Raw genomic sequence first — 23,399 nt, 5'->3', positions numbered from 1 at the left:
AATACTATTTAGTTCAGGTGTTTCCCACTGTCTCCACTAAACTGCAGCTCTGACAGAAAGCTGACCACAACTGAACCGTTTCTCTTTTTATTACTGTCAGTTCTTCAGAGAGATGAGCTGCTAGCTGTGCTGCTAAATCAGTCATTCTGCTCCAAAATTTAAAGTGTTCCTGGTGCTGAGTGTGATTAAACTCAACTCATAATTACGCTCCTCTACACTGAGCAGCTCTCTGGTAGCAGACAGCATGTTAAACCGCAGTCCACAGTTAAATTACAGTATGTTTGGAGTTTTCAATGACGTAAATCACGAGTCAATCAGTGAATGCGGTTAGCTGTCAAGTCACTTTGGTGCTGTATCTGGCTTGGGTCTGCAAGTTCTAATCCTGAAGTAGGTAAGAAAATCTGAAAACAGTCAGGCAGAGCCACGCTGGATCTGCTAATGGAAAATGAATTTGGCGAGGCGGACCGATTAGAGGCGCTCTAGTGGAAAAGCATCTCAAGATATCACATAGGACACAGCTGGTAATGAGGAGCTACAAAGATTTTAAACCTTTTCTTTAAGCAACACCTATAATCATACAAAAAACAAAGATTCAAATTTAGTTATTTGCAGGTTGATATGGAAATTTTTATAAAGCGTCATCACTCTCTTTTATATTACCTGAATAATCTTGTCATAAAATTGATCATCTAGTCTCAAACAGACATTACTCTACAGCCATAAAACAGCTGGTGATGGATCCTTGAGGCTTGGGTCTAATCTTTAGGCCTTTTAGCACTGCAAGACCCCGGCCCGGGCAGGCAGGCAGGCTCCTTCTGCACCCGCTAATCAGCAAAGAAAAAAAAAATATCTCAGCTTTACACTGACTAACTAAATTAACAAAGGCTGCGTTCACACTGGAGGCTGAAGTGACCCAATTCCAATTTCTTTTGATGTAATGCAACCTGTATCTGATCTTTTCATGACAGTCTGAACAGAACAGGTCAGATTCTTTTCGAATGCAACCCAGGCCATTTCCATATCCGATACGTATCCGATTCAAATGCAATCCAACATTCAGGTCACATTCATCCGAACTGAACATCACTGATACTCAACAAATGTCACTATTCTGCATCCTGATACGCGCAAGCGGGAAGAAAAACAACAACCATGACGGACTATAATGAGGATTAAATTGTTAATATGCTGCTCCGGTCGGACAACAACTTCAAATATGTAAGCTATGCTCCACCATTAGCACCATGTTTACTTCTGCAAACACTGAGCACTTCTTCCTTTTATGGTGGTTGGCAGAACACTGAGAACGCTGACGCTACTGTGCATGCAGGACACTTTCAGGTTGTTTGCCCGTTCAGACTGCAGAACACATACTAGTTGCATATGTGTGGCAGTGTGAACGGCCCTGGCAAAAAAACCGGATTTGACAAAAAATCGGAATTGGGTCACTTCAGGCTGCAGTGTGAACGCAGCCTAAATTGTCTATGTATCACCTCTGACCTAGACTCGCGCTTGGTGCACCTGAACCATCTTTCATAAATTCCCCCGCTTGGAACAAAGCAAGATAAGGAAAACCCCTCGCTCAGAGAGTCTTGGCCCCTTTTGATAATTTATATTGGAGAAATGCTCCCTGATACCAAAACTTTGTCTGAAGTGGCGCTTCTAAATCCAGTCTGCAGTGTAGCAGTCAGATCAACATTAAAACCAAGAAATCTGATTAAGCATCAATGGGTGTATATTCAGGTTCATGCAGACCAGAAAGTTGTAAAATTATGTATTTTAATTTTCAAACACAGAAACCAGGTTTGAACCCAGGTTGGCCTGGCCTGGCCCTGCAGTGCAAAAGGGGCTTTCGTTTAACTTTCCCAACCAAGAACTTATTAGAATCAAAACTGTCCTCTTTAACATCAAACAAACTATTCTCTTTTCTTAGCAAAGGCAAATGACAAGACCATCTGTGTTGATCTCTACAACATCATTGGTTTATAGCAAGCCACAATTTCACACATACAGTGACAACCTGCTGTCACAAGAGCTATGACCAGAACCAGACAGCCAGAATCACTAAAAGCAGATTTGACAGACTCTATATGTTTGTTTTAGCCTCCCATGGTGTTAATAAATTTGTTTCTTCTTCTTACCCACACTATTGTTAAAGTGTTTTTTTCATGACATCTACACTTAAGGACAGTGGACTTACTGTCAGTTGTGCTCCATTGCGTTCTGAGGATATCAGTTACTCTTCTGAGGTTGTCGTTCTCAGTGTCACACTAGAAGAAGAACAAATTTGTAAGCTGCCTGTTTTGAAATAGATGGCATTACCAACATTTATATTTTTCTAAACAGGTGAAATGGAAAATATTTTTTAGCTTAGTTAAATTCAGAGGTATACACATAGTACAATAACTGTACTCAGGGGTGGAAATTAGCACCCACCACTGGCCAAATGCGAGTAAAAGTATGAAGTGGTGTGTAAATTGGAGCAATGCACCTGCCACCGTGGCAGGTTGAACAGAAAAAAAAAAACTGCATTCAGTTTGAACTTCTGTCCAGGGGAGGACTGACTGTCTGGAGTACAGACTGAGGCACATATTGTTCATGTCTGGCGGCCCTAAAAAAAAAGTATATTAAATATAATTTGTATCGACTGCAACAGCCAATTGGTTGATTTTATTGATGGAAATTGGGCTTATCTAATGAAATTCCTCAGTCCTCCTTGGCCCTCCCCTCCCCTCCAAGATTATAAATAGCGCCGTTTCAGCTAACCGGAGTCCGAGAAAAGTGAGCGGATTCGAGACGGGGTGGGTCAAAAAAACTATGAAAACAAAAGCTAAAAAGCACATAAACCCATTCAGAAACATGTGTCAAACTAACCGATATAATAATTACCACACAAATTTTGACCACTGGAGCAGATTCAGCAGTGGACAAAGAGGGGGAATTAGCGATTCAGGTGTGTGTGAGTTCGAGTAGGGGAAGCCAACACCAAGCTAGGAGGCAGTCAGAAAAACACTGGGGTAGCACAGGGATGATGGTGGCCCATGGAAATGAAGCCTTGGCGCAAATTCAAACTGAAAGACTGTTCAGTCTCACCTGCATCATTCAATTGCCGCGTCACGCTCACCACCACCAACCTCAGCACCTGAAAATGACCCGCCTCGTCCAATCACCAATCAAGCTCCTGCTTATAAGGATCCTTATCCATCCATGACATCATTCGCTTTCCAGCTGCGCTCAACCCACCTCCACCCCTTCTCCACCTGCATTCTACCGGCTCTCCAGGCTGCCATCCTTTCTCCAACCTCCACCACCTGCGTACAGGCCCTGGGGGGAAGACATCCCTAATCAGCATCGGGGATGCTCACCTGAGCTTATTGCAATTCACAGCTCAAGTCTTCTGCCGGGGCCCGAGCGCCCAAGAACTTTAATTCATTCACATCAGTAAACCTGGATACTTCATAGGGAATGGTCAGATTTGAGGTTTGGCCACGCCCACACGCTTTGATGTTAAAAAAATATCATTTGATAACTTTTGACCTTCAATGCCTCAAGACTGTGCTGACTGATTTTGATCTCAAAAGCTATAGGACGATCCAAAACGGCCAACTTCCTGTTGGGTTTAGACCATGACTCCCAGAGATTATTTTTATGGCCTTTGAAGATGTACAAGTGTACCAAATTTCATGTTTGACCGTAAAGGCATGGCTTTTGGGAAATTTTTTTAAAGATTTCTTTAAAAGGAATTTTAAAGGAATTAAGCCACGGCCACCAAATATTGGACTGCAATACTGGACCATCCTTGGGGGGTGGACAAGGATCGATCACAGCGAGTTTGGTGCAGCTCAGATGAAATGTCTGGAATTTGGAGCCAAACGTATGGCACCGGCATCACCTGTGGCCACGCCCTCCACCAAAACATTTTTGTGCTTTAAAGCAAGTGACACCAACTAGTTTTCTGCCATCTGACACAAGATTATATTGATTAGGTTAAGGGTGTTATGGGAGGTGGAACTTTTCAAGTAAAAACAGTCACTTCCTGTTCTCTGGGGGCAGTGCTTAGCTGACATCAAACTATTACCACATAAGAAAAGGCATCCAACCAGGATCACTCATGCCAAGTTTGGAGCTAATGGACCTTTTAATGTGAAAGTTATAACGTTCTGTTTGCAAGTACGCCAAGTTCGTCACTCACCTGACCATATAGACCAAATTCCTGACCATATAGAAAATTGTTTGGTTTTTTAAGTTCCACCCCTTAACTCCATCTGACCAAAAATGAAGCAGATAGGTCGAAATCCCAAGGAGGAGTTTGTTAAAGTTTAAGGTGTGTAAAATTGAAAAATGGCCAAAATTTGCCCTTAGACTCTCCCTGTACATTTTAGGGGGTACCTCAAAGAGACTTCTTTTTCTTGATTTGGGGGGGATCTACCTACGTACAGAGTTTCAGATCTCTACGACCTATGGTTTGTTCCATCTCATGTTAGGGGGCACTGTAGAGCAGTTTGGCCATGGTCACTTGTGATTCCACTGTAATCCAAAAATTTTAGTTGGGGCACAATTTTGGGTGAAGTTTGGTGAGTTTTTGAATATTAAAGCCTCCAAAAAGCCACGTACTTTGTCGGAGAAATAATAAGAAATTCTGCAATCACAAAAGGCCTCTGCAGGGCTTCGTTGCTTGGGCCTAATGAACACACATACACAAATTTTTCACATGCATACACATGCCTACATATTTGCACAGGCATACTTACATAGCACACCAAAATGTATTTTACCTCTACAAATGCATGTCTTCCCTATAAATGGCATCTCAAGTTATGATAAACAATCTTATACACTATACGTTTCAAACAGCACATTTTTAAACATTTTCTTAAATTGTCTAATATTTGGACTTCATTCAAATCTTCACTTAAATTATTCTATAGCCTAACACCAGAAATAGATACACAGAAGCTTTTCAAGGTTGTTTGCATGGTTAAGATTTTAAATTTATATTCCTCTCTGCACAATATTTTAAATACGTCAGAACAACTGAACAATAAATTATATGTTATGAAATTTGATCTAATACTTGCTTTGCTTTATTTATAACTGCAATATTTTTGTGAGATTTTGGATTGTATACGAGTAATGTGTGGTTTCCAAGTTAATTTATCATCTCAAATTACCTCATGGAATATAATTTTATGTACCCTTTCAAAATCCACTCCAACTACTTCTATACACACACCTTTATATTTTCTGCCTACTTGCTAAATAACATAAGATTGGTCTTATTTACATTTAATGATGGTTTATTCCAATCAAAACAATTTTTTTATTATTTTATCTTTTTAGTCCTTCATTTATAACCAATTCCAGTCAATATTATTATTGACGCCAAAAATATTTGTGTCACCTGCAAACTTGACTAATATTAGTCGTTTCAATACATTATACATTTAATTAACATAACAAAAACAATTTGGGGCCCAATTCTGACCCCTGAGAGACACTATAAACAATGTCCAAATATTCTGAACAGTGATTGCCCAGCTATAGAAACTGTTAAATAACTCTTTACACAATCTAATACCAGTCCCCTTATACCATATTTTTCTAGTTTATTGAATAATATATGACTGATAGTATATGCAGTATTGTCTACTGCATCAGTGATTCCTTCAACCGATTCTATTGTTGCTTGTGACGTTGTTCTATTTGCCTGAAAGCCTTATTGACTCTTGGATAGTACTTGGTTATTGTAGAGTTTTTCTAAAATGTTTTGAAAATTGCAGCAAAAGTGAGACAGGTCTATAGTTTGCAAAGCTGTGTTTACTCAGTTTTGTGTATTGGGATGACTTTTGCCATTTTCATCAGATTGGGAAATGTACCAAGTTGAATTGAAAGCATTAATCAACATTGAGTGGTGATTCCTTTCTATAACTACTTCATACTCTTCATTCAACCCTGGGTGTGAGATATTTTTCACTAACTCAAGACCGACCTCTAAAGTCAGTCTCTACAAAAAACTGATTAAAGTCATTTGCCAATACAGTTTTCAATATCATATGAGGAAATATTTTGGTAAAGTATGTCTGGAATGATGTTTAATACATTCCAGATTCCCTTGTTATTGTTTTTATTCTCTAACTTATTTTTATAGTAATCCTTTTATTGTAATCTTATTATATTAGTTAATTATAAAAGATACAAGAATAAAATATCTTGTGCATGTTCTGTTCTCTGTTTTAGTTTTAATTTCCTGTACAGTAGGTCTTTATTTTTAAAAGCATTTCTCAGACCTTTGGTTAACTATGGAGTATTTTTATATACCTGTGTCTTTTTATATTCTTTAATAGGACAGTGCTTGTTGTATAATGAATTAAATATGTCAATTTATTTTATGCCTTATTTACATTTTTTTCATTATAAATTTCATACCATTCTTAATGCCATTAATTCATTTTTAAAAACAATTATTCTTTCCTCTCCTAATACGCTTTTGTTTTGGGTATATATACCCATATATACATTAGTCAATTATTGTCATATAAAATAAAAACTGGGAGGTGGTCAGTGAAACAATTAATAACCCACTCATCTTATCTAATGTTTTTAAAAAAGAAGCAAACATTATGTGCAAAACTAAAAATCTTGTTTAATATTTTTAAAAGAAAATCTTCCTTTAAAAAAAAAAGTTGACGTTCATTAAACAAAAGGGGATTTGTTTTGGTTGCCTGAAAGTTGGTCAAGCAAAGACTGCAGGAGTTGTTTGGATTACAATGTGTGTCACCAAAAGCACCAAGGGCTTCTTCACATAGAGCAAAAGGAGCCAAGAGCCTCTTCAGAACAAACCCAACAGACAACAAGGTCTCATGTCAACTTCTCAACTGCAACCACTCAGACATGTGGGCACATTGGGGCTGGTCATGATGATGATGCTATTTTTTCTATTGTTGCAGTTAAAGTTAAAAATCAAAAAGAGCAATAAAGTTGTACAAACTTATGCATTTCTTGATCCAGGAAGTTCAGGTACATTCTGTACAGAAACCCTGGCAAAAAGCCTGAACTTAAAGGGCAAAATGACAAATTTTCTGCTGAGAACAATGAGTCAAAATAAGATTGTTAATGTAGAAGTTTTGTCTGGTTTGGAAACAAATGACTTCATAGAGCTGCCAGATGTTTTGACTCAAAGTACCATGCCGGTTTCTACACTGAATATTCCCCAGCAAAAAGACATTGATCAGTGGCCTCATCTTAGACCTGTTAAGCTTTATAACATCAATGCAAATGTGGAACTACTGATAGGAACTGATGCTTCAAATCTTTTAGAGCCCTGGGAGATAATAAACAGTGTGGATGGTGGGCCTTATGCTGTGAAAAGCAAAGTTAGCTGGGTCATAAATGGTCCTCTGCACACTGGAAGCAACAGCAGAAATAAAGATGTGTGCACTGCTGTAACAGCCAACAGGGTCTCTGTTGAGCATCTTAAAGAAATGCTGGTCAAACAGTACAATCATGACTTTAATGAAAGATCATAAGATGAGAAAACTGAAATTTTCAGAGAGGATCTGATTTCATACACATTGTTAATAGCTCAACAAAACTTGTTGGAAGTCATTATCATAATGACTTACCTTTCAGGAGTGAAAGCCCAAGCTTGCCAAATAGCATCTGTGTTGCAGAGCAGTGCCTCCAGAGCATCAGGAAGAGATTTGAAAAGGATGCTCACTACAAGGAGGAATACACTGCATGTGTAAACAGCATGCTGCAACAAGGATATGCTGAAGCTGTACTAGCAGATGAGCTACAGAAAGGTGATGGACAACTGTGGTACATTCCTCATCATGGAGTGCATGATGAGGAATCATCATCCCACAAAGGCAAGTTGAGAGTTGTACTTGATTGTTGATCAACTATAAAGGAACATCACTGAACAGCCAGCTTTGACAGAGACCTGATCTCACAAACTCTCTGGTTGGAGTCCTCATCAGATTTAGAAAAGAGCCTGTTGCACTAATGGCCGACATTGATGCCATGTTTCACCAGGTTTATGTCTCTGAAAAACATGCCAACTTTCTCCGTTTCCTGTGGTGGCATCATGGTGACACTTCAAAACCTGCACAAGAGTTCAGGATGAAAGGTCATTTGCTTGTAGCAGTGTCCTCACCAAGCTGTGCAAAATATGCTCTGCAAAGAACTGCTGATGATGCACAACACTTTCCAGCTGAAGTGGTTAACACAGTCAAAAATAACTTTAATGTGGATGACTGTTTAAAATACGTCCTTACAGAAGAAGATGCAGTGCATATGGTGAAGAGGCTGACAGATCCCTGTTCTAAGGAGGGTTCCTGCTTTTAGCAACGGTCAATGGGTCAGCAACAGTCACACAGTGCTCATGTCAATCCCTGAGGAAAGGAGGGCAAAAAAGATAATCAAGAATCTGGATTTGGACACAGATTAACTTCCAGTTAAGAAGAGTACCGGGTTTACAGTGGTGCATCGAAACAGACGAGTTCAAGTTCAGAACCTCTGTGCAGGACTGCCCACAGACCAGAAGTGTCATTAGTTTACTGTGTGATCCTTTGGGAATCCTGGCTAGCTTCAGCATGCCAGCTAAACTGTTGCTACAAGAACTTTATGGACAAAATTTGAAATGAGATGACGTTATTCTCCATTCCCTCTCTAGGAAATGGCTTGATTGGCTGGAGGATCTCCTGCTGATTTCAAGCTTTAAAGTGGGCCGTTGCATCAAACCAAGCTGCATCAGACAAAGCACAATTTCATCATTTCTCTGATGCAAGTCAAGATGGCTATGGAACAGCGTCGCATTTAAAAGAATAACATCTCAACAAACATTTGTTGTTGCTTTCATTGTAGGAAAAGAGAGTTTCCTACAATCCTCTGAAGCAAACTACAATTCCCATGCTGGAACTAACAGCTGCTGAACTGCTGCAAAAAGAGTTGCAAGTAAAGTTTAAAAATCCTGTTTTCTGGACTGATAGTACAACAGTACTAAAATACATCTCTGATGAATCCAGAAGATTTCACCTCTTTGTTGCAAACAGAATTTCTGTCATCCGAGAAACAACAGATGTGAATCAGTGGAGATATGTTTCCTCCAAAGAGAATCCTGCAGATGACGCATCCAGAGGCACGAGAGCTGAGGAGTTCCTCAAATGCAGGAGATGGGCAAATGGACCAGAATTTCTCCACAGGTTAGAAGAGGAACGGAAGCTGAATATGGATCACCATGCAATTCCTGCAGATGACCCAGAGGTCAAAAAAGACCCAACAGTGAGTGTTATTGTGAAGGAATCACAAAATGCTACAAGCTCTCCGATTCATTACCTTTACCTCTGATTCATTTAAAACCTCTGTTGCCTGGTTTTTAAAGCTGAAAAACATCCTGATGTTGCTGCAACAGACAAGGAAAGAGTTTGCTACTGCAGACCTGAATAAAAATGATCCAGAAAATCAAAAGAAAGAATTGGAAAAGTGGATGGAAGGATTCAAGAGCACTCTGAAGAAAGAAAATCTGACTCCTGAAGACTTGGCCAAGGCAGAACAAGCTATTATTCAGTTTGTACAACAACAGAAATTTACAACTGAAACCAGTGGCCTTAAAGCAGTCTCCAGGAGAAGTCCTTTGTACAAACTTGACCCAGTACTGGATGCTGGGGTCCTTAAAGTGGGTGGCGGGTTGAATAAAACAGCCATGCCAAAGCAAAGCAGTTGGGACATGCAGGAAGAGCTCATATGCTGTCGAGATTAAGACAAAAATACTGGATAAGAAATGCAAATTCAGCTGAAAGAAAAATCATCTCTCGCTGTATTTGCAGACGTAACTGATGAAAGTTTGTTGAGCAAAAGATGGCAGATCTGCCAAAAGAAAAAGTCCTGCCAGCCACCGCTCCCTTCACAAACGTTGGAGTGGGTTACTTTGGTCCTGTAAGTGTTAAAAGAGGACGAAGTCTCCTTTTTACTTGTTCCACTAGCCGTGCGGTACATCTGGAAACTGCCTACACCCTCGATATAGACTCTTTTATAAATGCAGTCCTGAGGTTCATCTGTAGAAGAGGCCCAGTTTCCACTATCAGATCTGATTATACCACAAATTTTGTTGCTGCAAATCGAGAGCTGAACGAGAATTTGGCTGAACTGAGCCATGCTAAAATTCAAAATGCTTTTGTCCAGGACAGACTCAAATGGAACTTTAACATCCCAGCAGCCTCTCATCAAGGTGGAGTTTGGTAGTGTCTGATTCATTCCATAAGAAGTATTTTAGTCTCACTTCTTAAAGAGCAAGTTTTGGATGCTAAAGGACTTCAAACTATCTTTTGTGAAGTTGAAGCCATATTAAACGACAGACCCATTACCAAAGTTTCAGATGACTCAAATGATTGTGAGGTACTCACACCCAAACATTTGTTGTTGCTGAAAAACAAACCAGTTTTGCCACCAGGATTGTTCAACCAAAAGGATCTTTATGTCAGGAAAAGGTGGAAACAAGTGCAATACATGGAAGAGCTTTTCTGGAAAAGATGGCTTTCTGAGTACTTACCTCTGATGCAGGAAAGACAAAAATGGGCGTAAAGGACTAACAAATGTCTTATTCCTGGAGATATTGTCTTAATTACAGACTCCACAGCTCCAAGAGGATCATGGATGATGGCCAAAGTCTTGAGTGTAAACCAGGATGCAAAGGGCTTGGTGCGTTCTGTACGATACAAACAAAGACCAGTGTTTTGGAACGACCTGTGACCAAACTTCTTTTGCTACTGGAAGCATCCTCCTGAAGAATTAAGAACATGTTTGAGGAAATAGCCTCTATTCCTTGTTAAAGTAATTGTGACAGTATTCACAATTAGGGGCCGTAGTGTTGGAGCTATTTATCCGTTATTTCTTTATCAATTTGAATTTTGCCAGTTTGTTCTTGGTTTACTTTATATATTTTGTATTATTTACAGAGTTTATTTGTAGGTTAATAATTGTTGATTTTTGTGACGGAGGAGCCGTCACGAACTAAGACCTAATTATAGAGTCAGAGTGCGCGCACACCCGCACACACATGCACACAATCACGTACACAATCACTAACTTACTTTTTGTTGCAGTTTAACCTGATGCGGTTCGTCGTGGGTGCACACGCGGTGTTCCTGCTTCAGTTAAACATTCATTCTAACCTGTTTTCAGTATTAAACTTTTTCCCGGTTCTGATTTCAAGTAGGGTGCTTCCGGATTGTGGCGTGCAGGGAGGGAGTCACATGAGGTGGTGATGTCATCAGAGCGCACTGGGTGTTGTTTATTAAATTGAGTATTGTATTTTGTTTACAAGTTTATTTAATTTTATTTTTTTCTTTTATTATTATTATTATTATTATTTTGTATACTTTAAGAGTTGATTTGAGTTAAAAGTAATTGCTTAGTATTTTTGCTTGTTTGGATTGTCTGTGGGCGGAGCCTGTGGCTTTAAAAGCAGGGCTCTACTCCACAGGAGGGCAGTCTGTGGTTAGACTCCTGAAGAAGTCACGCTGGAGGTGATGGACTGTTGCAGTGAAGGTACTGATGATTATTTGATTTCTAACCTGTTCTGGATATCCTTCGTGTGTGGTCTGCACCTGCCATCTTTGTGCGAGCTTAATAAATTCCTCTAAAACGATCTCCGACTTGGACCAGTCATTATGTTTGACTAAATCATAATAGAACCCCGTCACAATTTTATTTATTTTTTGTTTCATTATTTTTGTTATTTGTTTTTCTAAGTAAGACAGGAAGAGCTGCGGGTCCATTTTTTCTAGCAGTATAGAGATTGGTATAGGACCAGCATGCATTGGGTTTGGGGCCTATGGTTTGTTACCAGAGCAGGAGAGGAAGCAGGAAAACAATGAAAAGTTTGAATTTTGTTATTTGCTTGCCAAACTGGTGAAAATAAATCATACAGAGCAATCCTCAAGCTTGGACATTGGACTTCTTTTGCCTGGGTATAAACTTCATCCCAGTGCAGCAGTAGTCGCTCATTGATTGAACTTTTATTGGATGTTTGGCTTGACAAACAATGGCCACTACAAAATTCTGATTCTGTATGATAAAACATACTTTTTTATATTTAATTAGTTCACGTTCTGATATTGTACATTACTGTAGTGCTTGTTACTGTAGTGCATGAATGCCATGCAGGGACATGAGGATGCAGAGAGTCAGAATGAGAAGAGACAGGAGCAGCCAAGCAGGTAACACATAACAGTAGATATTTTAATTAAATGTTTGTGGCTGAAAATGACATAAGAAAAAAACATTTTGGCTCTTTTGCCTTAGTCTGTTTTTCAACCTTTCAAGAGTCATGGTTCAGGTTTGGAAAGTTCTTGAATGAAGGGCTGGAAAGTGATACGACACTGAGTTATCAGTGTGTCTGTTAGATGTGAAAAGTATCATTTTATTTATTTTTGTAGGGCAAACTGTTGCACTAAGAGTTGTTCAAGAACAAAATGTGTTTTTTAGACTATATTTGTTGTCAAACTGCTGTATTGAACTTAAAACTGCTAAGTCTCACTTTACAGTGTGCCACCTAGAGATGACAAAACATATACACACAATATGTGAATTTATTAACAGGGATGGCATAGTTACTTTGAAAAAGTAAGTTGATTACTCAATGAAAAATCCATCCATCAGCTAGAAAATGTGCATCTCCATTCCCTCCGTTGTTTATGTTTGTGTTGCTGGCATGTGACGTAGCTATTCAAGGAAAAAGAGGAAAGCAACAATATATGTTCATACTTTAAAATATGAAAAATATAGTAATCAGTGACTTGAACATGTATTTTTAATTTGATTATAGGATTGTAAATAGTACCCCTTGTTTCACTAATGAAACAAAGGGTCAAATTAGAGTAACGTGTCATTCAGTAACGTGGTGATGACATCATTTATGACATTTCTGCTCAAACTATTTACGGATCTGTTAGGTTTCCGATATGTCCCCCCCCCAATGATAAACTCTTTTCTACGCCCTTGGTTCCATTTGTATGACTTGCATGGCTTGTAACATTTGATCACTTTTCAGCATTAAAGCCTGTTTTTTTTTTTTTTATAACCCCTCCAAGGGGTCTTTTTGTGGGCTCTAGAGTCCCTTTTGTGAAGTAGGCTGACAGGAAAGGGGGAAAGAGAGGGGGAAAGACATGCGGTAAACGTCGCAGGGTCAGGGAGTTGAACCCGCGACAGCGGGTTGCGCTAACCCCTACGCCACCATGGCATGCCCCAAGCCTGTTTTATATTTAACCAAATCTCATTATTTCTCAAGGTAAGGCCCCCGAGGGGTTTTGGTCGAGTCCTGAAACTGGTAAAAAGGACCTGGGTAGTGCACAGAGGGGAAAATGGGTGAACTACAAAAACATGTTTGTGAGTTTGCAGACATCACTAGCTGCTTTCTGAGTATGTTTCTGAGTAGCCTTATACCCTTGCGCCTCCAGACAACCGGTTGCTGGTAAAATGGTGAGGAAATATTTCTCCTGTGTCATATATCTCGGTGGCCCTGAACCTTCGACTTATTTATTAATCTTTTGGGAAGACGTCGTTGTTTCATGAAGATTTTTCGTGGGGCTAATTCATTCATTCTTTCCATGTGGAAAGGAGAGCTGAGGAGAGGCAGAGCTGAGCTGTACGGCACGGGAGCTACAGCGGCCAAAACACTACTCCATCCATTTTCTGTACAACCTTGTCCCTAGTAGGGTCGGGAAGGGTGCTGGTGCCCATCCTTAGCGAACGTTTCGGGCGAGAGGCGGGGTACACCCTAGACAGGTCACCAGTCTGTCGCAGGGCTCACACCTGGGGAGAATTTAGAGAGACCAATTTACCTGACAGTCATGTTTTTCACTGTGGGAGTACCCAGATGCACGGGGAGAACATGCAAACTCCATGCAGAAAGATTGTCTCTATCAGTTTTGCTCATGGAGAGACTAAAATTTTTGCCGATTCTTCCCTGCAGAACATCCAGTGAGGTTGGATGGAGAGCGCTTGTGAACAGCAGTTTTCAGCTCTTTCCACAGATTCTCCATTGGATTCAGATCTGGACGTTGACTTGGAAATTCTAACACCTGGATACATTTATTTGTAAACCATTTCATTGTAGATTTTGCTTTATGTTTGGGATCATTGTCTTGTTGGAAGATAAATCTTCATCCCAGTCTCAGGTCTTTCACAGACTCCAACAGGTTTTCTTCCAGAATGGTTCTGTATTCGGCTCCATCCATCTTCCCATCAATTTTAACGTCTTCCCTGTCCCTTTTTTTTTTAGATCTTTATCTTTGAAGCCTGAAAAGGGGCAAAAGGTTGAAAAGTTCAAAGGGCCAAATACTTTCGCATAGTATTAATTTAGTCAAAGTGGCCCAATGAGAGTGGAACTAAAGCAGGAGAATAATGAGAAAGAGCTAATTAATAATGTAGCAACACCCAGAGCTAGCAAAATCTGGATCAACTGTTGTTTTCAAATAGTATGAGCCTTTTACTCATTTGAGTCAAGAAAAATGACTGACTGTTCAGCTCCCCTTAGTCAAAGTGGCCCAAAAAGAGTGGATCCCAACACCGCTATCAGTAACTCAAGCTTAAATGCAAGAATTTCCACTTGCCTTGTTTTCTTTCAAAAAAAAATTAACAGAACACCACTCAAGGTAAAGCATCAATTCATACCTTTCCCAACGATGCAACAACTCTGACTGGACAAAACAAGAAATAAATACCAATCCTTTGACTGGTTTACAACCTCACTCCATAATTAACTGCTATTATAACAATAAAATAAAATAAAAATAAATAATCAGAAGAAGAATAGATGTTAAAAATAAGATTATTAATTTGTATCTAGATGTGTGTAAATTTGAGTCCAACCATACCTCCCAGGAGTTTTTTCTGTATGTGTGGATTTGGAGTGGAACATCGCTGGAGTCCAATAGCACCCAAAGCTGTCCTTTCATGTCAAAGCCTATGTCCATGGGACGGTGGAAAAGATGGAGTTTACTGTGAAGCCTCAGCTTCTCATCATTGGTTTGCTCCAAGGTGAAAATGTAAACGTTCATCAGTCTGAGAACACATACCAAAAGTCAAAAGCATAAAAGACTCTTACTAATTGGGCAATATGTGCTTTTGCAAGAAACACTACATGGCCTAAACTCTGTCATTGTTGTCTGTCTTGGTCTCTACAGACATGTTCTAAAAAAACTGATTTGTAATGTGACATTTGAAGCTGCAGGTCAGTGGCTGCAACTAATCAACCCTGTGACTTCTGCTTTGAAAGCCCTGTCCACTTTCATACAACCCTAACCACAGGTTTAGAAGTTTAAAATTTCCACCAGTGGGTTGAATAAAATGATGCAAGCAGTGTTCAGACAATCCTAATGGTACTTCAGGAACAGTGTGGTAGGGGTCCTTTGCTTGTGTCCCTGGTGGGACACTTTTTGCAAGATACAGAACTTCTAGTCTATATCCTGGAAGTTCCAGAATTGGCTTTGTGCTGTTAAAAAATCCTTTTTCAGCTTCTGGTGTACAAGACTGTGAAGGAATGTAAAGAAAAATTGATGTAAAGTTCACACAATGTAACAAAGATAATGTAATTTTGGGTACAATTGAATAGTGACGAATATGGCAAATAGTAAATTTTGTATTTGAATTCAGCTAGTTTACAGCATAAATCTGAGCCCTTTCAGGGGGCGGAGGTAACCCAGAGTTTGTTAATTTACCAGGCTTTGTTTTGCTATTCACACACTTTTATTATTGATTTTGGGCAATAAGCTGCAGATTTGAAAGAAACACTTGGTTACTTATCACCACCACAACAAGATCCATAATTTTGACTGTAAATGCTACAAGAAAAAATAATTTTCCATTTTGGACACTGACATGTCAGCTGCAAACTTCCTCCAGAATTTCTATACAACATGCGACAATTCTTTAGGAGAAGAAAGAGGGGCCGTACATAAGAATAAAGAAATCTTTAACCTCACATGCATACAGGCCTTACTTTGGAGATGACTACATTCACCATAAAAATATGATTGAATAATAATATACGCCAGAACCGCATTTACGTTTCTCAAAGGGTTTGTTTATGAACGTTTATTATTTGTAGAGCATGATTAGAATTCATAGCACTAAATAATTCTTTGTGAAATGTGTTCCAGCATAATATGGTGGATTGGATAGGCTTGTCCATCCTAAGCTTATGTCTACACCACTGCACCCTGCACCAGACCTGCCCAGCATTACTGCAGCTTGGCTGAGTAGGATATGACAGTGACAGACAGCTTTTAAACATGTTAACGGTTAGGTTTAGCGTAAGGTTCAGCATGTAGAAATGAATGAAATATGAGTTAAAGTCAATGCAAAGTCTCTATGAAGATAGAAAGACACACTGGAGTGTGCATGTGTGAGTAGAAAACAGATTTCCAGGGACTCTGCACTCACCCGTCACACAACACAGCTACATCACGGCCACCTGGGGAACTGCAGATACGAAACACAGCTGTGTTCTGGAAAATAAAGACAGATTTAAAGATTTAACTGATAGTATACTGACAGGAAAAGAAACAGCAATCTTTCATTAAAAGCAAATATTTCAGAAACTTTAAAAGGGCAATGTATGCATGTTGTTATTTATTTTCCATTTTATGGCCACTCTTATATGGCTAGGCAAAACAATAATGATATCAATATCAATAGAAATTAAAGCTGCAAGCAGCATTGGCGGCCATCACAGCTCAGTGCCACGGTTATCTATGCTTAGTGGATATGGTTTTAATATTGCATCACATAGAGGGAGAAGCAGGATGAATGACCCAACAATCTTCAGTATTTTCTCAGAGTGGGCAGTGTTTAGTGATGTCATTAATGTGCTCCCTGATGATGCCCAAAAAAATCAGCTACCAGCCAGTGTTGACAGAAGGATTTAGTTTTATGTTGTTCTGTCATTAAATACATGTCCAAATCTATATGAATCATAGAGTAAAAGGAAGAGAACTGGCAAGAAAACAGGTGACTTCCTGTTCAAAAGAGGCAGGGCCAAGGTGATGCCATCAGTGTTGGTCAGTAATGAGAGATAAAAGTGTGATAAACCTGTGACCTTGTGTGTGGAAGTTATTGGTGTTTACATGGTGAATTGGCAGATTTTGGGACTTGGCCACGCCCACATGCTTTCATATACGAAAAAGATTTTGATAACTATTGACCTACAATGCCTCAAGACTGAAAGACACACTGGAGAGTGCATGTGTGAGTAATTCTGAAATCTGCATCTTATAACTTGTAGGAGGAGTTCGCTCAGATACAATGTATACAAAAAATACAGAATAACTGCTTTGACCCAAAATGGCCGACTTCCTGTTGGGTTTGGGCCACGTCTCCAAGAAACTTTTTTTTAGGTCCTGTCAAGATACATGTGTACCGAATTTTATGATTGTTGGTCAAAGAATGGCTTGGGCCTGATTTTTTTTAAAAGATTTTTAGAGGGGGCTATGGATAAATTGGGCCATGCCCACATATTGGATTGCAGTCTTGTTGGGGTGTGGACTAGGATCAATCATATGCCCCTTTTCCACTGGTTCTACTTCGGTAGTCCCGCTCTACTCTGCCCGGCCTCACTCCACTCTACGAAATTCCACTGACCCGGCTAGATCTGTAGCAGGGTGACACCTGCTGGCGGTAGGGGGTATAGCGCCCCGCCTCCAGGTGGACAACACCATGTGCTGTGTTTCCTTACTATGCAGCATAAGGCGTGTTGTTGTTTTTCCGAGTCAAAAGAAGAAGAGAGAGTTGAGCTATTGCTTTGTAGCCTGATTGTGATTTTTCTTAGATTTCAAGAAAAGGCGCAACAGGAGGAATGCTGTAAATGTGGTGAGAAGGACAGCTGATTTCTACCTTGTAGCTGGAGGAAAGCAGGTGACCCAGACGTTGCAGGGTAAGATAACGCAGATTTATGTTTTCCAACTACCATAAAACTTGTAGTGCCGAATATGCATGTGACAATTTTAGCCAGGGTGGTGTTGCAAATAACTTAGTGACAGAATTGCATGCTGGTGCCGCACATTCATAATATTCCAATCTATTTTCAGATGTTGGTAAACTATTGCCGCAGACCATCGTGGTTCTTTCTGCAGCCTCTGAGTTGTAGGATGTTTCATCAGTGTCTGTCTTCCTGACTGTCAGTCGGTGTTTACCTTCAGGATGTCCAGAGACCTTCACCTTTCTGGAGCAGGAATCAGATGAGCTCAATGTGCTGATAAAACATTTGCTAATTTACAAAATATGGCTAGTGTTCTCACAGAGTTTAAATGCATTAATCTGTCTGTTTTTAATTTCTCAAATGTTTAATTATGATTCATCTGATACTCAATTTATATTGAACATCAGATAATTTGTAACCTTGTAAAACCTTGTAAACCTTGTAAAACTTGTAAGCTTAATTAAGGTTACAAGTTTTGGAAACATTTTCTGACTTTCCTACATTGAATATGTTCCAAGAAGACAGCTAAACAGTGAGTGGATAGAATTATGTTGTACGAAGTAGAAATTAAGAAACATGACTTGTATTTTTGGTTCTTGTTAATAGCAACCCCGACAGTAATGTCAAAATGTTTGGTTTGCTGAATAATGTGCTCACTTTTAGATGCCTTTACTGGAAATCTACCATATCAAGTGTCAATGAAATACACATATAATGTTGTTATATAACGTGTAATGTACAAACAATACAATGTTATTTCACTCTGTCTAAAGGTACTCACATTTTTGGGAGGATTGTATTAGGACCTTGATGCCATACAAACTACAGTATGTACATTAATGTGTGGAGTGGGCATGGGTGGAAATGCCAGGGGTTTGGGGGGTGGGGGGTGCGGACCCCCCCAATCTTGGAAAAGTCTAGAATTGTCCCCCCCAACAAATCATAAAAGAAATCTTTGTATTTAAACAGTATCAATGTGAAAAGGCAAAAGAAACAAAGAATGAAATATGTCTGCCATTTATCTAAGAAAAACATAAGAATAAATTCTTAGTTTCCCCCCCACCAGTTAGAACAATGGTTCAGTCCAATATTTAGGAGGAGCAACAGCAGCACTGCAGAATGACACAGGCTCTGTTAGAGCCGTTGAAGTGTGGAGCTAGCTGTGTCTCTACAGCACAAACAAAAAACCTTCCCGTAAGTAAATACTTAAAGCAAGAGACATGTAAACCTTTTATTTACTTCCACTGCTCAATAGGGTGAAACACATTAACAATAAACACCAGACTGCTGTTTGTTTAATTACTTTGGTTGAATTATGATAAACTGCCTCGTTATGCCTTGGAAATCAAAACTGGCTGCATTTCTTTCATAGACTTAGCTTTGTTTTTCTCAAAGGTAGCAAATATTTCAGTCATATTTAGCTCTCTAACTCTTATGTTAATGAGAAAATTTGAAACAGGAAGGGCTGATCGCTACAACCAGCCAACAGCTCAGAGTTTGGGAGCTGAGAGCAGAGAGACAGAGCACATAGAAAGACAGAAAATTATGTCTTTATTTCTTACCATCTCCAACATAGAGCCTTTGTTTTTGTAAAGGTATAGCAGATATTAGATCAGTGACACTGAGCCAATCTCATATCTAAACATTTAAATTTTAGTTTGACTTCTATGGGTCTCAACAGTTTGTATACTGAGAAAAACACACTCTTAATGTCTACTAGTCGTTTTTGGTTTTGCAGCTTGAACACATGAAACACTTTTTAAACCACATTTTATGTTACATTTCACTGTAACTTTGCTGACACCCCCCTCCACCCAACACTGCTCTTTAAAATTTTCCCTGTTTATTGTCCTCCCCAATAATAAAATGGGATTTCCTCCCTTGGCAACGGGAAAAATAACTCAAAACCACTCATTCTTTTTTCTCGCTCTCTGTGTCGGCTTTATGTTACACACAGACTCGTTGCCCTAGCAATTGACAACAACGCCACTTTAAGTTTCAGGATAGAACAGAACGTAAAACAGAACATTCAGTTCGTTACAGTTTTATGTTTTTAGGCTTGATGTGTATTTTGCGATTATTAATAAATGGTAGCTGTGGTAGATTAGCTACCACTGCTATTATTAGCCAAGCTAATACAGCGGTGGTTGATTAGCTAATTTAAACACCTGCTTTACTGAGATGATCCATCAGTTTGTCTGTAGGTTGCATTTTTTATTTTTAAGCTGAACCAAAACACACCTTATTCCACAGCACAACTATATTTTAAGTTTGTCAAAGCCAAGCAAGCAACTGACATACTTCCCTGTCAATCATTATTTGTTTTTCTTAATTAAAACTTTTTTCTGACTTTGTTATCTAGTCATAGTGTAGGCAATTCAAGTACTGCATCCCTTTTTCTTTCATATACAGAGCTTACATTTAAGTCTAGCAGGGAAATTGCGTGGGTGACATCCTGCTGCAAGGGGTCTATAGTTTAAAATAACACTGGAGCTTATTTAAAAATATCACAAAATATATCATGTATCATGATATAGCAAAAATACAGTATATCAGGATGTTAGATTTTCCTCATATTGCCCAGCCCTAGATAAAAGTAGTGGAATTTAAATGTGAAAGACCAACAAAAAGTGGTACACAATTGTGAAGCAGAAAGAAAATTATATATGATTCAAAAAGAAATTTCCAAATAAACTAAAAGACAGAATGTAGAGATTTAAAATATTAGACAATTATTTAACTATTATTTAGCAAATAAAAATTTACCTATTCTTTGTATCTTAAAAATTATTAATAAACTATAATCTATTGTATTTGATTTAAAATACTGAACGAGCAAAAGTATTTTTTTTTTGCAGACAATATTTGATCATCTTACATTTCCTTTGGCAGTATCAGAGCATAGCTTGTCTTCAAGCTGTCCAAGGTCCCAGCTTTGCAGTTTGCGACCAGACTCAAACTCCCACAGCTTCACTGTTCCATCCTGACAAATATAAGATTCGACAGGTTCATCATTACAGCTCTTTATGATAAAAATCAGCATTAAACCCATGGTCTCAGATTTTTACAGGTTTAAAAAAACAAACGAAAGCATCCAAAACAAGTGACAAATGCATTTTACACCCTAAATTTTTATAACTCCTGCAACTCTCATTTGAACGGTGGTGCATGTCTATAAAACCAAATTTAGTATCAGTGTTGCAAATAAGAGATTACCTAAGTGCATAGCCTAACAAAGGGAAACACACACACACATGCATACCCCTGATCCGGACAGCAGCCAGTGTGGATGTCCTTTTGGGATCTCTAGCGTGCTGACAAACCTAATAGAAAAAACGTTACAACTTTATTTTATTAACACAGCACCTCCACTCACCACCAAAGAGCAAACATGTCAAATTTAATCAGATTTACAGAGTTAAGTTTTACTTAACTCTGTTAAGTAAAACTTAACAGAGTTAACTTAAAGTAATGCTTAAAGTAAATGCTTCCATTCATGTCCAAAATCAAACAAATTTGATGATAACATTCATTGAATTATTTAAAGTTCAAAAGTTGTTGTAAATCTGATGCAAAGTAGCAATTATTGTGGGCTTTGATAAAAATAGATGCTAACAACACAGCTAAAACAGTGACGTTCAAGCAGTATCCAGTATTTTCCATCCATATAATATCATTTTACATCACAGTCAAGTACATATGTTACCTTCAGTCATTACAGAAATAAAATGTTTGAGTGTTTTTGGTGCTGAATCCTGATACATAAAGTTGCGTTGTTGTCAGCTGCTATGGCAACGAGTCTGCGTGTATCGCAAAGCTGACAGAGAGAGAAAAAAAGAATGAGTAGTTTTGAGTTATTTTTACCATTGCATAGCACTAAATGAATCATACCTACATCTCCAGGTTTCACTTTAACGTTATAGTTCTGCTGTGGCAGCACGGCTATGAACGGCATGAAAAAGAATAGTCTCATTTGGTGGGGGCAGGGGCGGATCTACTGGGGTGGCAGTTGCCACCCCAACTAAGAGCCTTGCTACCCCTGTTGCCACCCCAGTTGGCGACAATGAATTCAATAAATAGTTATAGCAAATCTGACATTACGCGCATTAATCTCTTTTTTTCCGACAACATTGAATGCAACACAATGTAACCTGACAGTAGCAGAATGTGCAGAGAAGAACAGAGCGCGAGGCAGCAGCATTTACATATATGGATGGATGTATATTACTGGACTGGACATGACGTGGCTTACTGTGCGCCACACACGTGCCATTGCTGTCCATTAAGTCAGATATATCGGTGGTCAGGAAAATACCACAATCACCCATAGAATCTGACAAAAGGACGCAATGTTTAGTGGTTAATTCAACCCTTTGACAGCCATAGATAACAAGGTTGAAGTGTTTCACATTTAACAGGTGAGGAAAAAATTTTTATTTAGAGAAAATATTGAAAAAGTGAGCAGTGAGGTAGTTATGCTAGCCTAACTATAGCTAGCCTGCTATTGACTCTGATAACTTTAACATGTGCTGCGCAGTTCGGTGTGTTTTGGTTCCATTAGCACTAAAAGAGGACAACCTGCACACCAAGTCATCAGTAGAGCAGGTGTTTAAATCAGCTAATCAACCACCGCTGTGTTCAGGCGAAAATATATTAATAATGACAATATAGACATCAAGCTTGACAACATAATGTAACAGACTGAATGTTCTGTTTTGGTGTTTTTGCATACTTTTTTGTGTGGGAAATATTTGTTTTTGGTATTGATTCCCCTGATAGGACTGAATGTAATCTCTGCTTTATCTGCTCTTTGAGTTGTTTTCTGTCGGTTGCCATGGCAACAGGTCCGCGTATAGGGTAATGTCGACACAGAGAGCAAGAAAAAGCAGAATAGAAGTGGTTTTGTCTAGTTTTGTTCTTCACCTATTTATCAGCTTTTATTGCACCTTTATTGTGGCACACTGCAGCCACTGCAATTATTAAAACTTAAACAAGTGACAAAAACTGAACTAATTCCCTCTGTTTCTTAAAATGTGGCGATATTTATAACAGTCATCAAACTACGGCTTCTACAGCATATTTAAAATAAAACGATTGACCAATATAAGGGAAATTTGCCCATTCTTGCACCTTGACAGAACTAACAGAAACCAAACTGTTTCTATATGGAGAATTTATGTATCAAACATTAATTTTCTCAGCTTTATTTTAAATCGTATTTAATTGATATATCTGATAATAAATGATGGCGCTAGTAATATTTTCATGACAGATTTCTGCTCGTCCTGCATTGGAATAGAATGGTTTTCTGGACACAATGTCTATGGACACCATAGAATTGCACAAAAATCCATGAGGGACGGCGGAGTCCCTGCTCGAAATCCCGTGAAAGAGGTGTATGGAGCCTCGTGCTGGAAACCCA

The 23,399-nt window shown here is 38.9% G+C and overlaps 1 protein-coding gene and 1 long non-coding RNA gene across 5 annotated transcripts in view; one reads left to right on the top strand and one right to left on the bottom strand.

Annotated features, from left to right (window-relative positions):
• wdr4 (WD repeat domain 4) overlaps window positions 1-23,399 on the bottom strand; it is a 48,016-nt gene that overhangs the window by 1,220 nt on the left and 23,397 nt on the right. Inside the window, exons 6-11 of one of the 4 annotated variants that reach the window (XR_004339836.1) lie at window positions 21,240-21,300; window positions 20,856-20,960; window positions 16,444-16,508; window positions 14,877-15,063; window positions 3,244-3,324; window positions 2,201-2,270 (exon numbers count right to left, since the gene is read on the bottom strand). Coding sequence is in view for 3 of the 4 variants with exons in the window: in XM_032567050.1 (XP_032422941.1) it covers window positions 2,201-2,270; window positions 14,877-15,063; window positions 16,444-16,508; window positions 20,856-20,960; window positions 21,240-21,300 (488 nt within the window). In the remaining variant the exon portion in view is untranslated. Of the gene's footprint in view, window positions 1-2,200; window positions 2,271-3,243; window positions 3,325-14,068; window positions 14,299-14,876; window positions 15,064-16,443; window positions 16,509-20,855; window positions 20,961-21,239; window positions 21,301-23,399 lie in introns of those variants that run through there. The other 3 variants (XM_032567050.1, XM_032567053.1, XM_032567051.1) reach the window with 3 other exon arrangements.
• LOC116722772 (uncharacterized) lies at window positions 16,517-18,833 on the top strand. Its single transcript, XR_004339838.1, has 2 exons — window positions 16,517-17,932; window positions 18,087-18,833. It is a non-coding gene; the product is annotated as an uncharacterized LOC116722772 (long non-coding RNA).

The sequence above is a fragment of the Xiphophorus hellerii genome, chromosome 7, assembly GCF_003331165.1.
Source record: "Xiphophorus hellerii strain 12219 chromosome 7, Xiphophorus_hellerii-4.1, whole genome shotgun sequence".
Taxonomy (NCBI): Eukaryota; Metazoa; Chordata; class Actinopteri; order Cyprinodontiformes; family Poeciliidae; genus Xiphophorus; species Xiphophorus hellerii.
The sequence above is the reverse complement of the archived record's forward strand: the minus strand, read 5'-3'. Positions and strand labels throughout refer to the sequence as shown.